Source organism: Protopterus annectens, chromosome 9.part0 (assembly GCF_019279795.1).
Source record: "Protopterus annectens isolate FY-2018-M chromosome 9.part0, PAN1.0, whole genome shotgun sequence".
In the NCBI taxonomy this organism is placed as follows: domain Eukaryota; kingdom Metazoa; phylum Chordata; order Ceratodontiformes; family Protopteridae; genus Protopterus; species Protopterus annectens.
In genome coordinates, this window is record NC_056743.1 from 1,081,021,187 (window position 1) to 1,081,042,512 (window position 21,326).

Genomic DNA, 21,326 nt, shown 5'->3' on the forward strand with positions numbered 1-21,326 from the left:
ACTGACTACAATATCTTGCCTACAGAGAGACACAAAGCCATAAAATATCAGGATTTGCAGGCAGAAATGAGAGCAATGTGGAAAAAAAGATACCTAGACAGTTTTATTAATAGTAGGAGCAATGGGTCTTATAAAAAAGAATCTACAATCATATTTAGATATGTTACCAATACATGTAACCCTGTACGAATTGCAGAAGGAGTCATTACTGGGCACATTGCAAGTGCTGCGAAGAGCACTTCTGGCTGATATCAAGAGACTGAAACAATACTAATTTCATGAACTTTAACCATAATTTGATTTAGGAATGGGGTCCATTCCTGTCATGGTATTAAAAACCCAAAAGACTTGAAGAAATTAAAAAAGATTCTATGGGAATTAGAAGTGTATTAATTGGTTCTCTAACAGAGTAGCTGATGCATGGGACAGACTACCAAATTACATTAAAGCAAGTACTCGTTTAAATATTTTTTTAAGAACAGCCTGGACACTTATTAAGGGAATAAGTGTTTTGGTGTATTGGCAAGCTAGAAGGGCATTGATGTCCGTGCTTGAAATGTATGTATGTATGTATGTATGTAGTGAGACACTGGTGTGTGTAGAGTACTTAACTTACAACGATAAGTTGATTGTCTACTTCTGTTTTAACACATTATCACAAAATATAAGCTACAAAATAAAGATATTGTTTTGTTTTTAATACAGTGTAATAGCACATTTTCCTGATACCTAATATGAAATAGTCTTACATCCAAGAGGCTACTGGATGGGGGTAGGGTGTGTGTGGTTCAGCTATGGACCCAGTCAAAATGCTATGATTTGGGCTCCATGATCACTTAGGCCAGCCCTGGGTGCAGCCTAAGGGGGCATGACCATTTGATTACACTGCATGCATAAATATAGATTTACATTGCAAGGGCCTGTTGCATGCCAACCTCCTACATGTGAATGGACATGAACAGAGGGAGGATAGGTTTTGAAAAAAAAAGTCTCTCAGGGTATGGATATTAGCTCCAAGTCTGATTTGCACAGCTTTCACTTCAGAGAATGAATTGGCCAAAGGACTTGCACCTATAGGACTGAATAGGTTCAAAGAGCACTTAGATTTGTAGGGCTCCATGGACAGTGTGGGGAAATGAACAACAAAATAACAGGTCAAACATTCTGATAATCAGATCTAATGGAGGCACTGTTGTCTTCCATAGAATATGGTCTTTTTTGCTGCAGCAAAGCCTACTTGGTTAATAGAGTCAATGAGCAATGATGTATTTCCATGATGCAGGTAATGAAATGCAAGAAGACAGTGAATCAGTTGTTTTCTTCCTTGCCTAAAGATATCTGTCTGTAAGTAGTTTTATTTACTTATTTTTCTAGGAATGGGTGTGAACTATCACATTTATTTTCTAATTCTGTTATTCCTTCAGCTCTTGTGAGCCATTATAGTTTTTCCTTTTTTCTTTTTTCTTTTTCAGAACAGTCAAGACATGCTGAAGTCATAACAGTATTAGTTGTAATGGTGCCTTTAGTGGTTGTGATGGCTTCATGCTGTATAGGTAAGCATTTGTTTTGCTTCATTTGCATTATTTAAACATTTAAAACTCATTTTCATGTAGTTGGACTTGTTTACATCTGGTAAATTGATTATTTTACAGTAATCAGATATTTAAATGAACAGTGATTTTTGTGTGTACATGCCTCTCTATTACTCATTTTCTACTGACCTTTTTTGTGACATAATGCAGAAGAAAACAATGTCATATGAATAGCAATCCATTCAGTATGAGTATTTTCAGACTACAATAGGTTATACTCTGTTTTACTTAATTGATATCTTACCCATTCCAATACTGTTTACATTTTCTTAAGACTGCACAACATACTCCTTTGCACCTGTTAAATGGTGCTGCCAGTACTGGGAGATTATTCCATGCACCTTTTATCCTGACTGATATAAATGCTTCCTCATGTTGCTTTCTGTCTTCCCTCTTCAAGACGTGCATCACATTATGTTACACTGTGTCTCTTCTCTTTTATCCTCTAAAGGTACTACCTTCCTTAACTTATTTATGTCTGAGATTTTTTAAATTCACTGTCCTTAACAGTTTCTTGCAGTCATTTAAGTTCCATGGCCCTCAGCCTTGTCAGTACTCCTCTTCTCCCTCCATTGTTTCTTCCTGTATCCTCCCAGATGTAACCTTTTCTGTGTGGACTCCCTGACAAATCAGAGGGTGACACTTTACTGGAACTTTTCACTGGGGGGGGGGGTGGGCAGACAAGGAGGGAATGCAGTAACAGTGTTATTGATGATGCTCTCTGTTGGGTGAGCATGAAGTTGTATCTGCTGCACCATACCTGCTTCTTACAAATGTGGATGCTGCTTGGCATGTTGTCCCCTGCACTGATGAAACAGCAAATCTCTCAGATTCCTGTGGGCCCAAGCATGCTGTGGATGACCCTTTCCCCCAGGTTAGAGATAGCAGTAAAAAAATAAACTGTTTTCCTCCAGCCCAAACTCCATTGACTAGAACTTTCTCCCACTTCCTGAGCCTGTTGTCACACTTGGTGACTGACCACCTTACCTCTCCCTGATTATATTGGTGCCTTTACTATTCTAATAAGATCTGCATTTCTACAGTTCTTTTTAAAATCTGAATAAAGTGGTTAAAATAGGGTGTGACATCCCCCCTCTGGGACAGTGATCAAGGATTCTCAGTCCTCACCACTGACACTGGTGGGGAATGTTCACTGTGAGGAAAAATAGAGTATTTTCAGATGCAGCCCTCTGCACCAAGTACAATTTCCCTTAAGAGCACAAAGAGGGATGGATATTCCAGTCCTGGGACTCGGCTTCCTCCCCAGGCCCCAAATAAGACTCATCACTGACCACTATACAGCTGAATCCTTAGCTGGGTGTTCCAAGCCAAGTCCTCCACCACCCTGTCTGTGAAATCAGTGCTCTGTGACCCTGTTCAAAGTAGCTGTCACACACACACTCTCTTTGAGATTTGATTTTCACATGTGCGCACGCGTGCGCTTGCACGCTTGCACACACACACACACACACACACACACACACACACACACACACACGCGCGCGCGCGCGCCTGGGAGAGGCTGACAGCTTACCTGCTCTGTCACCTCCACCCACACTATAAAGTAGATTTGCTGCCACCAGAATACCTGAAGCTAGCTACTTTAAGGCTTTTACCAGGGTACCCATTTACACTTAGTAAAATTAATACTTATACAAGTGGAAATGTTTAACCAAGCAGCAATATTTTCAGGAAAGTGGAGCCTCAGTGCCACCAAAAAAATGCAAGTACACTCAGAGGTTAAGTATTTTCTAAAAGACCAGCCACAATGAAAGGTTTAGATATATTTAATAATAAATAATAATAAATGAAAATACTGAATATCTATTTACAATAAACACCAGAATTTCAATCACAGATGGAAAGACTCAGACAGATGCAGAAAAAAAACAGCATTTAGCTAATCTCACTATATTTTTTAACTGAATGAAGAATTACTGTTCCCTAGTTATTTATTAAAGCAAGGCAAGATGAAAATGGATGAGTGTATTTTCGGGTCCAAAAAGAGTACACTACTCAGTCTCTCACTAGTATTCAAATACAATTTCAGTGCTGGCTACAGAATGACATCACATCTGGTCACCTGACTCTGTGGTTCTCACACTACCCTCTCACTAGAAACTGAGCCAGGATCTGGCACTGGTGTGTCACAATACACACATAGAACTTTATCTAAAGTTTATTACAGCATCTGGAAGCTGAAAAACAATTCCAACACTTCACCCTTCCTGCAGAAACTAACAAGCCATTCTCTGGCACCCCAGGGTAGAAATTAGTTCACCACTAAGGACAATAGAGGAGGATCTCAGCCCAGGCTTTTCACAGACATCATGTCTCTGGCTGCATTCAGATCTGATAGATAAAATCTTTATGGCTTAAACACAGTCATTTGATTTCAGGCTATTTTTCTTAAGGTTAGCTGGGCTGAGCTTAACACCTTCTCTTCCAGTATCCTCTGTAATAATATGTACATTTCATCAGTTACAACAATACAGTCTGACATAAATGTATATTTCTTTTCTGTCCAGCAAGAGCCACTGTTGATACATTTTTAACACAAGCAACTTTACAAATACATTTTTTAAGACAAGCATCTGTACAAAACAGTTTGATGGGCAAAGGACATATAATTCTTTACAAAGCTCCAGCTAGCTATGTTGGCATATGTTACACATGCACTGCCCTCCTCCCCCTGGCACTGCTGGCACTACCTCACATCATGACATAGAGTATAATCTATTGCTTACCATTGCAAAAGTGTCTCAAAAACAACAATTTCAAAGTTTTATTTTTCAGTACTAGATATAAAACAGATTTCTGACAGATAAAGTTAAATGTACCAAGTTCCAGGGTGTGTACATTTAATATTCCATTAGAAAGGGACAGATTCTTTCCAGCAGGAGATATTTTGCAAGGACGTGTTACAATCAATTGAAGGGGCTTGGAATATGTTGCAAACATAATTGATGATCTATTAGTGTAAGACAAACATCAGGATCAGCAGAGTAATACAGCTGTTGAGCAGAATAAGATAGTATAATTTTAAGTTAAAAAAGAGCAAGTATAGAATAAGGGTAATGTCTGAAATGCCCGAGTCATTTTAAGGTCAGGAGGACTGAAGCCTGATTGAGAAAAAGTCACAGGAGTTTGTATTCATGTCAAAGCCAGAAGACATGCAGAAGTTGCTGAGGTTAGTAAGAATGATGCACTTGCTAACAGTGTACATTGTATGTCTGAGATAATTATTCCTCAAGGAATGCCATTAGAGTAAAATGTAAGCTGGGAATGGAGCTTAAAACAGGAAAATAAGTTTTAAATGTTCAAAAACATTAGTTACAGATTCTCCAGAATTAAAATGCTGTGATATGAATAAACCAGTAATGTTGCAGGTAGATGCCAATCAGAATGGTATAGGAGCTGCAATCCCACAAGACAATAAACTAGTTGCCTATGTGTCAAGAGCATTTATAGATGTATACAAGAGATATACATGAATGGAAAAAGAGCTGTTAGCACCAAATTCCATGAAAATGTCTATGACCAAGGCATTCATGTGGAAAGAGGGCAAAGCATTCTTAGAAGGTTTTTGTATATAGTTTACAGAAAATGTTACTTAATATACATAATTCTATTCTTTAAGTAGAATACAGACTGAGCAATGAATTTATGTATGGTGGATATGTTGCATAAAGCATTTTTAACAGAGAAATGTGAATAATTGTTAGAAGAGATTACTAGTGACAAAAAAGTAAAAAATATACTGATACTGATTTAGCAATGTGGTTACTAAAGGTTACATTAAAAGGCTTGCCTAATCAGAAAATCAACAATAAGGAAGGGAATTCATTTTATTTTTCTTAAAGAAAGAAATAAGTTATATCTGGGTCTTAGTGTTCAAAGATGACAAACAATAAATAAATAAAATAAAAAACTTCCACTCAACTGAGAAGATAAATGCCTGAGATGATGCATGAAATGGGAATAGTAAAGTACAAAGAGAGAACACAAGTTATAATGTACTGGCCAGGAATGTCAACTCAGAAAGAGATTGTAAGTTGTGTAGGTAAATCACTATAACAGTAGGTGTTCAAATAGAATACTGTTGCAGTATTCCTCACAAATGGGAATTGTCTGCCAGGATGACTGTATATCTATCCACTCTACAAAGCTTGGGTTCCTTCTTTACATGCCATAAGTCCAACATTAGCAAAGATGATGTGATGGTATAAGGGGGATGTATGGTAACACCACAAACTCAGAGCTATTGTGCTCGTTAAGTAGGAGGCTGAAGTATATAGCTGTAAGTAAAGTCTTAGAATAGAAATTCTGGAGATAAAAGTCACATCGACAAGTAAGCAGATCATGCCCTGGCCAAAGAAGGAGACCCCTCAGGTGAGGTGCAGGGAGGGTATATGTATTGCAGCAGTGATATATGCAAACACCTACTGTCACGGCTAGTTACCTACACAGCTGTACTAAGCTCTTCATAAGATCCTTCCTACAGTATTGCTCACAAATGAGACAATTGCCAACGTATAAGAAGAGAAGGTGGAAACAGCTGAATCAGAGTCCAAAATGCCCTGTTGAACAACTTTGGCAAATTCAGTCTTGGCTCTTAAAAATACATTCAGTTTGTAATGTTTAGTAAATGTGTGAATAGAGGATCAGGTAGCTGGTTTCTAAATGGATCTGGAATACACACCTTTCTAAAAAGCTCCAGAAGTAGCACCTGTCCTAGTAGAATAAGCCTTTACATGTCTTGGTAGATTTTTGTCATAGTTAGAATAGCATAATTGAATGGCAAGAAAAAAAAAACATCTGTAGATACTTTGCTTACCGTTTGTCCCTTTTTGTTTTTATTGTAAGATACAAAAATGATTTATTTTTCTAAAATCTTTATTTCTATACAGAGCCAGATCATGGTCTAATGGGGCCCTAGGCAGGGTAATGGATCAGGGTTCCCCCACATCACACGTGCACACACACACACACACACACACACACACACACACACATTTGCCACTGTTCATTGCAATTCTCAACAAAAATAATTTGATCGCTCGACTGGAAACTCTCCATAATTGTACGCACAGATGTTACTAGAGATGAAAGAAAGGACAGCAACTGTCCGTAACTGTTCAACTGTACTACGAATGTATTCTGCATGCATCCTTAAAGAAAGCATGTAATGTATGTAGAGTGCATTCTTAAAGTAGAAATGTACATTTTGTGGCAGCCCCTTGCCGGTGAGCCATCATCAAGCCAGTGGTGGGCCGCCAAGCCAGTGGGCTATAGGCAACTGCCTAGGTCACCTAGTGCTGGATCTGGCTGTGGTTCTATACAAATAAAACTTTAGTTGTCTATGTACATCAAGGCAGTGACTAATCCTTTCTTCCTTATTTTGTGGATTAGGATAAAAGGCATTGAGCTGGATAGCTTGTTTAACTATAAATTAAGAGACTACTTTAGGCATAAAGAAAAAGTTGGTTCTAAGACTCATGCTATCTTTTTGAAATTCTAAGAAAAATTGAGTAGGCATAAGGGCGTGCAATTTAAAAATCAATCTAGCAGAAGTTAAGGCTATTAGCAAAACAGTCTGTGGTGTGGACTGTGTAAGTTGTCTGTTGAAAATCCTGGTATTGGGCTGGTTTGGATATACCAGACCAGCTGTAATTAATGTTTATTTCCACAAGACTAGTGAATACTACAGTACCTTCCAGCAACTAGGATGTTTTGTTGACATCACGCATGTGGATTGCACTATGAAGACTGTTCAACTGAAGTAATGAATAAAAGCTTATTGGAAAAAACATTCCGTCTACATGAAAATTAAAACTTTTTTTCAACAGAGAAGGTAGAAAAAATAAACAAGGGGCAGACAAAAAGGAAAAAATTTAAACTGAACTTGGAAGGATTAAAGAGCATTACTGTATGAAAAAAGGAGTAAGACTGAAGTTCACAATATACCTCAGGCTGTGGAAGTACAAAATTAACTGGATGAGGACTCCATGCTCACAAATGAAGTAAATGGAGAAAACAATAAGATTAATAAGGTTAATGGTGATTGATGTAGCAAGTGAAAGAGTGGACATTACTGAAATGTAAGTGGGAAATTCTTCAGTTCTTGCCAGAGATGATGCACTTGTAATCGGATGTTCAATAATTAAATAAACTGCTGCTTGCATTTGCAGAAGGGATTAGAGCAGTAGCTGGTTCATCTGTCACTTAGTGCCAAGCCTAGAAGTAGAGCACCAACCCCCTCAGCTCTTCAAGTGAAGAGAAAAGAAAACAAGCCAAGTCCTACATTTATAGCAATCGGCTTACTGCAACCAGATTTAGGCCTCCCACCTCTTCCATTCAAGAGCTAAAAAATAAATAAAAAATTGACAGTTATTGCAGTTGGTTTACTACAGAAAGACCCTCTCTCCTCAGCTCTTCCTCTGAGGAGCAAAAAAAAAAGACACTATTTTTTAAACTGTAGCAGGCCAATATCGGCTTGTTACAGCTTAACACACAGGAAGCCCTAAAGTGCCTTTCTGTACCAGCATTCAGAAATGCTAATACAGAAAGATGCAGGAACTGCTTTCCAATCATGTCCCCTAATACTTTGTGGCTGGGGCAACTGTCTCCTTTCCCCCACCCTTACTAAACTTCTGGAGAGGATAATGAAATCAAATAGTGTAATGCTTGCCAGGAACAATAATAAAGGATGTGAGAAGGACCTTAGACTGCTTAATGTTAGGAAGTATGGAATGGTTTTATTCGTGTAGATTTAAATTATCTCATCTTCAAGGACTTATTGACTATTAGTAGGGAACTTCTAGCCCTATTAGCCAACATAGCTTGTATAGGTGTGAGGACATATTTTTAAATAAATCACATACAGAAAGAAAGTTGGGTCAATTTGAGTGAAAAGATTTTTGAGGTAATTACCTGCATAAAAAAATGTCCAATTTTAAAAAGTAGGAATGCATAGAACATCCAAGCCTAATTTTGGACACACATGGAGTTCACTTGTCAAGACAAGGGAAAATTAGTTTTGCAGGAGATAAATTACAATATTTGACTAACACAAGACAGGATTTTTGCAGTGTCAGAAATATAACAGTCCACAGCAAATGTTTTATTTTTGCTGGTTGTTACTAGGAACATTAGTAATAGTTATTTTATTGGAAAATTTACTGTGCTTACATATGGTTAATTTTGTTATTGTTTGCGAAACATGGTTAAAAATAATGATTGGAAACCAGTTCTGTCAGTGTATAAATGTTTTTCTGTAACAGATGTTCAAACAAAAAAAGGGTGGGGGTGTTATGATAAGGAGTAAAGATTATTATGAGGTCTGTGATTATTGTATCTTTGATAACCCTAATATAGTAGATTGTATAGCAGTGATAATAAAGACAACACACGAACATTTTACAATTGTTGGAGTATGTAGATCATCTCAGTCAAGTGCTGATGACTTAGAGAAATTCTACATTTCATACATCAAACACAGGCGGGAGAATAATGGTAGCTGGGGATTTAAATTTACCAAAGGAAAATTGGAATAATGTTGATTCTACAAGATTATTAACAGAATTATTTATAACTATTGTTGCATTTTGTATACAAACCTTCCAGGAAACAGGGCATATTGGATATTGTTTGTATTTCTAAGGAGATGATCATTATTTCATGTCAAGTTTTACCACCTTTGATGTGCAGTGATCATGGGGTTAAACTACTGCTAGGCAATTCTGCCAAAATGAAATCTAAACCAAGTCACAGAGGGTCAACAACAGATTATATGAAAGCAAAACAGTCACTGTGTAAAACTAGTTGGAGTGATGCATTCAGTGGAAAGATGGCAGAAAGAATATGGGAAGTTTTGAATGGGAAATGGTTTGAATGCAAAAAAAAAAAAAAAACAAGTTTAACATCAGGACGTAGGCACACAAACTCAGAAGAATATATTTCCATAAGACTATGATGCTTAATTAAGATGAGAGGTAAGAAATATAAGAAATGAAAATGAGGTTGAACTATAACTTTAAAAACTAAAATAATCTGGACAGACAAATTAATCATAGTGTAAGGCAAGATCAGGAAAATGTTGAAGAAAATGTATATAAGATATTGTGCATAATAGGAAACCATCTTATAGATATACAAGATGTCATAGGAGTAAAGAAATACAAATCAATAAACTTTGCATAGATTCTAAAATTTATTCTCAAATGCACCAGATTATAGATATATTTACAAAATCTTATGTAAAACAGTTTGGCTCCTTCCACAAAGGTGGGGATAATTTGTGCTAGCAACATCCAGGTAACTTCAGATACTAAAATTTAATTAGATTGTATTGAAAAGATGTTGTGCAAACTTGAACCAAACAAAACATAGGAAGGAGACATAAGTAGTAATAATGACCTGGAAGCATTTCAACATGAATTTACAGTAACGCTGTATCAGGTTTTCACTAGATCAGTTAATTTTGAAGAGATTCCTCAAGATTGCAGGCATGCACTTCTTAAATACATAGGAAAATCTCAGTCATGCAGACTTATAAGGTTACTTTCTTGTTGTGGAAAAATAATGGCAAAGATTATTTTGGATAAATTATTATCAGAACTGGAAAGGTTGGGATTTGAAACAAATATCATCATGCATGTTTTGAAAATAGTTCAATGACTACCTGTAATATGATGTTCTATACTAATATAAAACAGCGATACAAAACACTGATAAATAAATTAGAACTCTGTATTAATGTAATCTTGATGAAATGCATAGCTGCATGGCTAAGAAATAGGACATGTCAAGTATTCTAGGTTATAATCAAGGTGTAGAGTCTGTCCTAGGCCCATACTGATTTATGTTGTATCTTTCAGATCTATATTTTTAATCTGAGGTGTTCTACAGTCTGTTTGCAGATGACTTGAAAATGGGTAAACTGATTACTTCTGTTAAATACAGGGCATGTCTGCAAAATAACTAGACTAAACTGACCATATGGGCACAGAAGAATAATATGCCAATAAATACATCAAAATATAAGCGTTTTGAATTTGGGAGACATGTATTTAAGGGTGAATATTTAAAACAGCACACAGTGATTGAAACGTGGATTCATTTAAGGACCTGGGAATATGGGTAGACCCAGCTTTGAGTTTTTCTGATCATATCAAGCAATCAATTAATGATTTTTGTAAGACTATAGTCTATATGGAAAGATTTATAAAGTCTGTGAAATCAAGAGTGATGAAATTGTTTGTTAAGTTGCATTAGACCCAAACTAATATGGAAACCTTACAGGAAAATGAACATGAGTACATTGGAAAGAATACAGTGGAAATATACCAAGGGCATTCATGGATATGAAAGTTTAAATTATTATGAAAGATTGAACATATCTGAATTTGTACAGTGTCAAATATAAATATTTAAGAATATACCTTGTTGATGTATGTAGGGCATTCTAGAGACAACTACCTCTGTTAGTGGGATTATCAGACTATTGTATCAGATTATATTGGAATGAGAGATGTAATAATTGTTTCTCTAGGATAGTAGCTGAGAGCCTAGAATAGACTGCCACATTTTATTAAAGCAAGTAATAGTTTACATATTTTTAAAAACAATGTGGACACAGTATCTGGATGACTATTTTGGTATACTAGCAGGATAGAAAGGTATTTTTGTCCATGCCTGAAATATTTGTATGTACTGTATTGCTGGTGTAATGTGCAAAACTCCCTTGAGAAATTGTCTGGCATAAAAACGAGAAGATGGGGAGGGGATCCAAACAAATTGAAATGGCCAAAATATATACCTTTGGAGAGGTATACTCTAGGCTAGAACTGAACAATTCATACAAGCAGTGAAGCACTAGGGATGGCCCTGCTTGAGATGTGCTCTGTCTTTTATTTTGGCATCAAGCAGAAAATATATTTCATTAAGAGAAATACATTTTCCAAGAAGCAGGTCTTCTTGCCTCCTTAAATAAATGCAGCATGTCTGCAGAATAAAGGTGCCTGAAAGTAATCAAAAGCTTATTATCTAAACAGTTTTGCTCAGATTTTGAATATTTGGATGAATCAGAGATCCCTTGTCCTGTGTGAGCAAATCCACTCTGTGATGAAGTTTCTGATGAATGCCCTTAGCCAATTTCATAAGAAAGAAGAACCAGTACTATTTACAGTCACCAGTAACATATTTGATAGTCCTTTCTAATCTTTCGAAGAACTTCAGACATGAGACTAAAGGGAGGAAAGGCATAAAAGACATACATATCCATGAAACTGAAAAAGCATCAGCTTCCAGGCCTCTTTGCAATGTGTCCTGAGGCACAGTTTGGTATAAATCTGTAATGGCCCTAAGGTCTTATAAAAACACAGACTTCACATTAAAAAACTACACCATATTACCAAACTAGTTATCAAGATTTACTTTGAATATTTGCAAGGATGAGCTCTACCTAACACAAAATGGTAGTTCTTTTTCCAAAATCTGACTAAAAATTGTGTAGTAAATTTGCTTCTTTTATTTAGTTTTGTTAAGTTGTATTTTAAAGCCATTTTGATTTTTAGACATAATTGTTGTTTTTGTATTTAATACTATTTGTAATTCTTAATCCAGACTGTTTTTAAAACAGTCCAGTGACCAGCAAAATATATATATTTTTAAAGTGGAATTTGAGCATGCATGTGACATTGCACATTAGTTGCAGTCTGTCACTAGTTTGTAAAAATATTCAAACTTTTTTTTTCTTTTGACAAAATTTGGGGGAGGTTGCAGCCCAGCAGTCCAGTACCATGAGTCACCCCTGTAATAGAGTAATGTGCAAGTTATTAACACTTACAAGTACAACTAAAGTAGTAGTTTTTAACAAGCTCTTAAGACACCTAGGAATGTCAATTAACTTTACTCTTCCTAAACTGGAGGCTTTTACCAAATTTGTATCTATATCAGATACTTGCAGTTTTCCTCAGCATGGATTCACCCAGTACAAGAACATACCCCCTTCTGTTTATGCAGTAACTTACTATGTAAATCAAAATCATTAAGATTCAAACAGTTTCCTCCTAGTACTATTCTCTTTAATTTTCTTTGTTTGTCACTACTATAAGAACTTAAACACTAACTGCTGTAGTTGTCTGTTGAGTATAGAGGCAAACAGATATATTTGGAGGATTCCACATGGTGGACTATACATAGGAAGACCTCTGAGTGATGCCCATTCATGAGTCTCTCCTAGATCTGCTCATAGATTCTGCCATTGTATTCTGCTCTGAAGGGATATAGGTTGCTTGAAGGAATAATTTGTGTTAAATGGCCAAGTCCCAAGCAATCATGACCAGTCTACTCAGGGGATAAGATGTTGCCCCCTATTTGTTTATGTACCACATCACAGTGGTGTGCTCTGACACCACTAGTAATAGACCTGGAGTTGGACCATCTCTTTCAGATTGATGTGTCTACATCTGTGATTTGATTTTAAAATTCTCCTTACCTTGACACCTGGTGAGTTAACACCCTAAGCAAAGTCTGAAGCATATGTGGCCATATCTGAGAGAGAACTAGGGGGAGAAGGAGACTCCTGTACTGGACAGAACTTGTTTGGCCCACCAAATTAGTTATTTCTTTACAAAATTAAGAACCAGAATTAAGTGAGATAGAAGATGAGAAAGTTGAGGCCATATTGACTTGTTGAACTACTGGATCATGACAGACATCTGGCACAAGGAATTACCAAGATGGATGAGGCATGAAACCTACAGTCATTTAAAATTTCCTTGCAGTAGACATTTTCTGTTGAGAAATACTGAGGAACTAAAGATTATATGTATGTTTCTTTTCCTGAGGAAGAAAGGAAGTTATCATGTAGGTGTCTAAAAGACATCCCAGGAAACCACTCAGTGGATGAGGTGCAGGAGTGAGGTTTTTAGGTTCAGGGTGATTTCCAGAAGGTGAAAAGGGGTCACTGTGAGCACTAATACTATTAAGTCTTCCTGTCTGGTTGGAGCTGAAACTAGGCAACCATGCAGATAAGGAAAAATGTGACACCTTGATGTTTGCAGTAGGCTATTACTTGAGCAAGGCATTTAGTAAAGACTTAGAGTGGTAGATATTCCAAAAGGCAAAAAGGTAAATGAATAATTCAGCCCCAAAGCAAATAATCTTTTTTTTAAACAAGAAACATCTTTATTGAATTATCACTTATGACATAGGCAATCACACATTTATATAAATGAAAACCAACCATATTGACATATTTTTTAGTTGCAGACATTTATACATCACTTATAATCTACTATAAAATAATTGAACTAACTAAAGAAACTAAAACTCTTATGCAACAAAGAGACAAGGCCTGGAAACTTTATCACCACAATAAAGACCCTGACTCCCTTCTGAAATATAAGCAACTCCGCAACCTAGCCAAAAAACAAATTATAAAAGACAAAAAATCCTACTATACCAAACTCCAGGCTAACCATTCCAAAAACCCCAAACAATTTTGGAACTCCATCAACTCTCTTCTAAACCCAGGTACCAAACAAAACCCTTGCCCAGACACCAGCAAAACAGATCTAGAAATAGCTACTCTATTAAACTCCTTCTTTACAAACTCTATAGCAGAACTTACCAAGACCTTCCCAAATAATGACCCCTCCACCACCCTCAAAGCCTCCTCCCTAACCTCTAGCAAACCCCCCATCCCCAGCAATCCTCCTTCATTTTAACTCAAAACCATATCCACTGCTTACATAAAAAAACTTCTCTCCAAGCTCAATCCATGTTCCAACGCCCTGACTATATCCCCCCACTATTCCTAAAACTTGCAGCTGATGGTATCGCAGTCCCTGTCAGCATTCTCATTAATAGATCCATTCAGGAATCCTATCTACCCAAACTATGCTGCTCTGCCTTTATCCTACCCCTCCACAAAGGAGGCAAAAATAACAACTTCTCAAACTACCGACCTATAGCCATTCTCTCCCCTATCTCACAAATTCTTGAAAAATGCATCCACCTCCAGCTCATGCCTTTTCTTACCAATAATCAACTGTTCACCCCTACTCAGCACGGTTTCCACCCTGACCACAGTACTATAACTGCTCTTCTCTCTTACCTTGACAGTAAACCACACCCGAGGCTCTGGAGAAATCATATCTACAGTCCTCCTCGATCTCTTCAAAGCATTTGACACAGTCTCTCACTCCCACCTCCTTATACACCTCTCTAACCTTAATCTATCTCAAAACACCCTAACCTGGTTCAGTAGCTATCTCACTGACAGATTTCAGGCTGTCAAGTGGCAAACTGGCACCTCAACCTTCCTTCCCACCCCAACCGGGGTTCCCCAAGGATCCATACTTGATCCAATGCTCTTTAATATATTCATTAATGATTTCCATGCCGCCATCTCAAACACTAAGATAGTACAATACGCAGATGACTCAACCCTAGTTTGCTCCGCTTCTAACCTACCAGAGCTCCAAACACCAACTCAAATCACCTTCTCAACTACAGAGAACTGGATGCTTCAAAGTCACCTCTCCCTAAATGCCAACAAATTTAAGATATTACTTTTCACTCCCTCTAAGTCCCTCACAATCAACAAAAACTCTTTCAAAATAATTAGCCATACCAACTCATCCATAGAAGTTGTTTCATCTGCTAAACTTCTTGGGGTTACTATTGATGAACACCTAAGATTCGATACTCGTATTCAGCTAAATATTAAGAAAACGCATCAAAACTCGGTATGTTGTACAGAAACTTCCACTTCCTCTCACCATCTACAAGACAAACACTTGCCACTACCTACTTGCTACCATCACTCTTGTATGGTGCTCTTCTTCTAACTAACCTATCTTCCTCTATCACTTCCAAACTAGAAATCTGTTACAACAAAATCTCTAAATTCGCTACTAAATCCAAATACACCTACCACCACTGTTTATCTCTCCGCCAGCTTCAGTTGCTAGAACTTCCCAACTTCCTTATCTACCTACAACTCACTTCAGCCCACAAACTAATTTTTAAACCCACCAGTTGCCCAGCTCTAACTAACATTTTGCCAACATACACCCCTCACAGAACTCTAAGACCTGCCCACCAAAATCTACTTTCTGTATACAAACCAAACCATACCGCCGGCCAACTTCTCCTATCATTTTCCCTAGCAAAAAAATGGAATTCTTTCCCTCCCACTATAAGAACCTCAGAAAACCTAGAACACTTCAAAACTCAGCTCCATTCCCACTTCACCCAAAATTGGAACTGCAGTTGCACTCATCCCACCTAGCCCTCTAAGCCCATACCACAAGTTAATCTACCCCATACTGACTACCTAAAACAGTAGCCTCACTTTGAATATAACATTACTTAGCATTCTTTATCTTAAATGTATATATTGTAAATAGCTTTCCAACTGTCCTCCTTCCCCTTTCTGGGAAGATTCTCTCTATTGGCAATTCTTAAACTTTGATGCTATTAACTAAATCACCCTCACTTCCCATCCTGAATGAGGATGTATACACTTCTTATCCTGAATGGTGATGTATACACCCCACCTTCTCTAGTTCTTTTCTGTCTGTCTCATCTCGATACTTTTTAAATAATGTACTTTCCACCTACATTCACCCCTCTATGCAACTTTGTGTTTACAAAAGTCATTCTATAACTACATTCTAATGAATAACTACAGTCAAATGAATAACAACTGTTATTTTACAACCTTACTCTCATCATCTACCTCCTCAGTGCAACTAATCATCTGTCTCAACTTGTCCCAATCCTAATACAACTGTATGTATGAATATAATGTACAAATGTATGCATGCAATACATGTTGCCATTTTCTGACTGTACCCTTATATGTTTTAGTACGTAATGTAACTTTTTGCTTATTGTCACTGTGCGTTATAGATATGTAATAATACTTTATTGCTTATTGTTACTGTGTTTTTGGAGTTTTTCTCCCCGGGCCTCCACTGAAAACGGGCTCCCTGAGCCCAGTAGACCTCCCTGGTCAAACTGGAAATAAATAAATAAATTGTAATTTGAACATTATGTAGTTCATTCAATTCCTGCCATCCCTTGACCCTCATTCCTCCTCCAAAACATTATTCTGCATGTCTCACACCAACATGTGGTGTGAGGGTTGAATGTTCTTCGTGTTTCACTGTTGCAGTCATCACATTTGGGTTATCTGCTTGCAGTAGCCCTCAGTCAGCCTGATTATCAAAGTCTTGGGTCCTGCGTCACTTGTTGTCTCATCCTCCGTGATGTCAGGTAGTCAGGGGTATAGCATGCAGCTGACGCCATTACATCAGTCTTTCTTGCTATGCGGTGCCCAGAGCATCAGCAGTTCGCAAGTGCCGGTCGGCCGACTCCAGAAATTTTCATTTTCGAGTTTTAGAACCGAAATTTTCAAGTAAAGCTAAGTACCCCATTGGGGAAACTTTTTCTTGCTCTTTACCGATGTCAGTAAAAGTTAACAATTGCATTTCTTGTAGAAAGCAAATACCTCATAAAGATTTTCATTCGTATTGTATTTCTTGCCTAGGCCCTGACCATGACGTACCTTGCTGTCGGTTTTGTGCCTTATTTAACCAACGAACTATCTGTCGTCGGTATATTTACGCTTCTAAATATTTCGGTTCTCGGTTCAATTACCCAGATATGTCTTTGGTAAGCCATCCAACTACCGACATGCCAAAAAAAAATGCAAAGATAAAGACAGAGACAGGCCGACTACATCCAAAGCTGCCGACAACACTTCTAAGCCAGTCGCCAGTTCGCCGGTACTCAGGGAGGTGCTTTCGCAGCCCCTGATAAACACTACTTCAGATTCGCAGGCCTCTACTGAGACCCATTCAGAGTCCGGTATGCCGTGAGATGCTTCAACTGTGGAACCTGCAGATGTCTCTACCTTGGATGGGTCCGGAGCTGCTGTGCAGGCACCGGCTTCTGAGGGTGTATTCAGGCCTACTGACTTACATATTAAACTGACGCCACCTTCTTCTTTAAGGACTAAAACTCGAACCACACATAGAAAACTAATGCCCAGACTGCATGCTCAGGCCTCTATGCCTAAAAAACAAATGATAAAAATGGCTGAAGACCTTATTACTTTAATCAGGGGAAGCCAACCCTCCCCTTCTAAGAGACCTAGGACTGAATTTGCTTATGACTCTTCTGACCAGGATTCTGAATTTTCTGTTTCTTCTGATGACCAGGATTTACCCTTGTCTACCTATGGGGATTCTGATGCAGAGGACTCTATTCCCTCTTCTTCCCCTCCAGAGGATTTCTCTTTTGGTGAAACCTTGCATACTCTTAGGGAGCATTTCCGCTGGGAAAGCCAGGATTACTCTGATTCTAAAAAAAGGCTTAGGAATTTCTTACTCCTGCCTCAACACAGGCCTTTAGCTATCCCTCCTGTGGTAGACTTTGTTGATGATGCCTTTTCAGAATATAGTTTGGCCCCTGATTCTTTACCTCCTGCTCCCAGAAAACCTGACAGATATTACAGGGTTCCTGACTCTCACAAGTTCCTTTTTAAAAATCCTACTGCAGATCCTGAAACCATTTCACAGGGACCTAAGGGCATTAAGGCTACTACTGCCAAAAATCCTACCTCTTCTGATAGAGACTCCAGGGTGCTGGATAAATGGGGTAAGAAGGTATACACTTCTGAAACCTTGGCCATTAGGGCCTTAAACTGTCAGTTTCACGTGTTAAAGTATCAGCAACATATTATTGGATTGCTTAAACAGAAAATGATGTTGATTTCTGACTGTGCTGAAAATAAAGATTTACAGGATTTAATGCATTCTGCTGAACAGGTTGGAAAACATACTTTGCAATGTGGTTTTGATTCATTAGAAGCATCTTGCAGGGCTGCTGTCACTGGGTCTGTACTTAGAAGGCATGCTTGCCTTAAGGAGAAATCTTTGCCAGATCATGTTAAAGCTAAATTGTTGGATGCTCCCTTAAATCAAGACCGCCTTTTTGGCAACAAAGCAGAAGAAGTTCTTAAAAAGAAGGAGGAAAAAGCTACATCAATGCAAACTGTTAAGGATTTCCTACAAGTACAGTCTTGAAGATTTAGTAGGCATTGGCCCTCTAAGAATTGGTCCTTTCCTGCCTCTTCCAGGCCTTCTCAGTCCAAACCCAGAACAAGCAGAACCCCCAGGTTTCAGTCCCAGTGTACGCACAGGACTAAGCAGTGGGGGGGGGGGTTGCTCTGCAGGCCAAAAACTGGGAACTCATTAACCAGGACAAATGGGTTTTAAATATAGTTTCCCAAGGATACAGATTTCACTTCCACACATTACCAACCCCAAACGGTTAGCCAGATCTACCCCCAAATCAGTGGGCAGAGGTTCAAGCTAGTACTCTCTCTGTTAAGTATAAAGGTATTCAAACTGTACCAGAAGAGGAAAAGGGACAAGGTTTCTACTCAAGACTTTTCCTGGTACCCAGAAAAGACAATTCATAGCATCCTATCCATCTTAAACACTTTTTTGGTGATTCCAAAATTCAAGATGCTAAGTCTTCACCAGTTGCTTCCTATGCTAGGCAAAGATGCCTGGTTGGCAACACTGGATCTAAAGGAAACCTACTTGCACATCACAGTCAGGGAATCTTGCAGAAGATACCTACTCATCAAAGCAGGCTACATGCACTATCAGTTCTCTGCACTGCCATTTGGCTTATCTACTGTGCCCAGGGAATTCACAAAGTGCCTAGCTCCAGTCATTGCATTTTACAGGCAAAGAAAAATTCAAATATAGCCATACCTGGATGATTGTCTAATTCAGGCAGAAAGCCAGGTCATACTTTTGAATCATCTGGCATTTGTACAAAAGGTGCTAACTTGTCTGGGGTTCACCATAAATGAAAACAAATCGCATCTGGTACCCTGTCAACAAATTATATTCCTGAGAGCAAGCTTGAACACAACTTCCCAGATGGCTTTGCTCATGCCAGAGAAACAAATTCATTTGACAACTTATTTCAGACTAATGGCCACAAAGACCCTGCTGTCTGCAAGGCAAATACTACAAGCCTTGGGGTTCATGGCCTCCTGCATTCTACTAATTCCACATGCAAGACTGCATATGAGGAACTACAATGGTATCTAAAAAGCCTATGGTGTCAACATTCTCAGGATCTAGAAGCGATGATTCCTATCATACCTTACCTACTGTTAGAATTCCTTTAGTGGGCAGAGGCGTGCCACCTAAACAAGGGACTATCATTCACTCTATCCCCTGCCACCCAAACCCTAACAACAGACACATCAGACTATGCATTGGGGGCTCACCTGGCAGGGAAGTGCATTCAGGGCAAATGGAGCCCAAGTCAAATACATCTGCATATCAATCAAAAAGAAATGTTAGCTGTACATAATGCGCTGACAGCCTTTAAGGACCACATTCTTCCAGGACAATTAATGATAAAGACAGACAACACCACTGTTATGTGGTACATAAACAAGCAGGGGAGTACCCATTCCTAACCCCTCTGCAGACTAGCCATGGCTCTGTGGAACACAGCTTTGAGCTACCAAGTGCATCTACAAGCTCAGTTCCTGCCAGGAAGACTAAATACACTGGCAGACGAACTAAACAGAAATCTCATGGACCCACACGAGTGGAAACTGGAACCAAAGACTTTCAACATGTTGATACACAAATGGGGGATCCCAGATATAGACATGTTTGCCTCTCCCCAAAACTATCAATTGGACAAATTCTGCACAAGGACTCCACACAAACTAGCTTGGAAAGTGGATGCTCTGTCCTTCAGCTGGAAAAACCTATCAGTTTATGCCTTCTCTGCCTCTCCTCTCCAAAGTACTACTAAAGATCAAATGGGACAAACCAAGGACGATACTGATTGCACCAGACTGGCCTCGTCAGAACTGGTACCCCCTCTTGTGCAGTTTGTCACTGCTGGCTCCATGGCACCTAACTCAGACCCCTACCCTGCTGTCTCAGCAGGACAGCCAGATTCTGCACCCTCAGCTTCAAACTCTGAACCTAGCAGCCTGGCTAATTATTTCTCTGTTGCCATCCCTCAGTAAACAAGTGTTGGATGTCATTTTGGAGGCAAGGAGGCCTAGTACTAGAAAATATTATGCTGAAAAATGGAAAAGATTCTGTGCCTGGAACCAAACTCAAGGGATGGCCAAAGCAGAGCCCAGGTTACATCAGATTCTCCAATACTTAACTGAGATGCTTCACAAGGGCCTTTCTTTTTCCTCCATCAAAATTCACGCCTCAGCCGTTTCAGCTCATTGCAACACAGAACCACCCCTCGTCTCTCATCCACTGCTCAAGCAGTTCCTCAGAGGGGCAAAAAAATTAAGACCACCCAGGAGAGCCCCAATTCCAGCATGAGATCTTAACTTTGTATTGGAAAAACTCACTCTTCCTCCTTTTGAGCCAGCTGCAAGTGCAGAGTTGAAATTACTTTCTTGGAAAACAGCCTTCCTTTTAGCAATCACTTCAGCAAGAAGGGTATCTGAATTACAGGCCTCTATGGCAGTGGAGCCTTTCATCATCTTTCATGTGGACAAAGTGTCCCTTAGGACCAATCCCTCCTTCATGCCCAAGTTGGTTTCCAGTGTGGGTCTTAATCAGTCCATTCATTTGCCAACCTTCTTTCCTAATCCACAGAACAAAGTGGAATGCATACTGCACTCCTTAGATGTGCACAGACAAC

General features: G+C 38.6%; 1 protein-coding gene across 1 annotated transcript in view; it reads left to right on the forward strand.

The window, feature by feature from the left end:
• Positions 1 to 21,326, forward strand: part of AMHR2 (anti-Mullerian hormone receptor type 2) — a 744,441-nt gene that overhangs the window by 349,804 nt on the left and 373,311 nt on the right. The window contains exon 4 of the mRNA XM_044082197.1: positions 1,473 to 1,553. Within this exon, the coding sequence (XP_043938132.1) occupies positions 1,473 to 1,553 (81 nt within the window). The remainder of the gene's footprint in view (positions 1 to 1,472; positions 1,554 to 21,326) is intronic.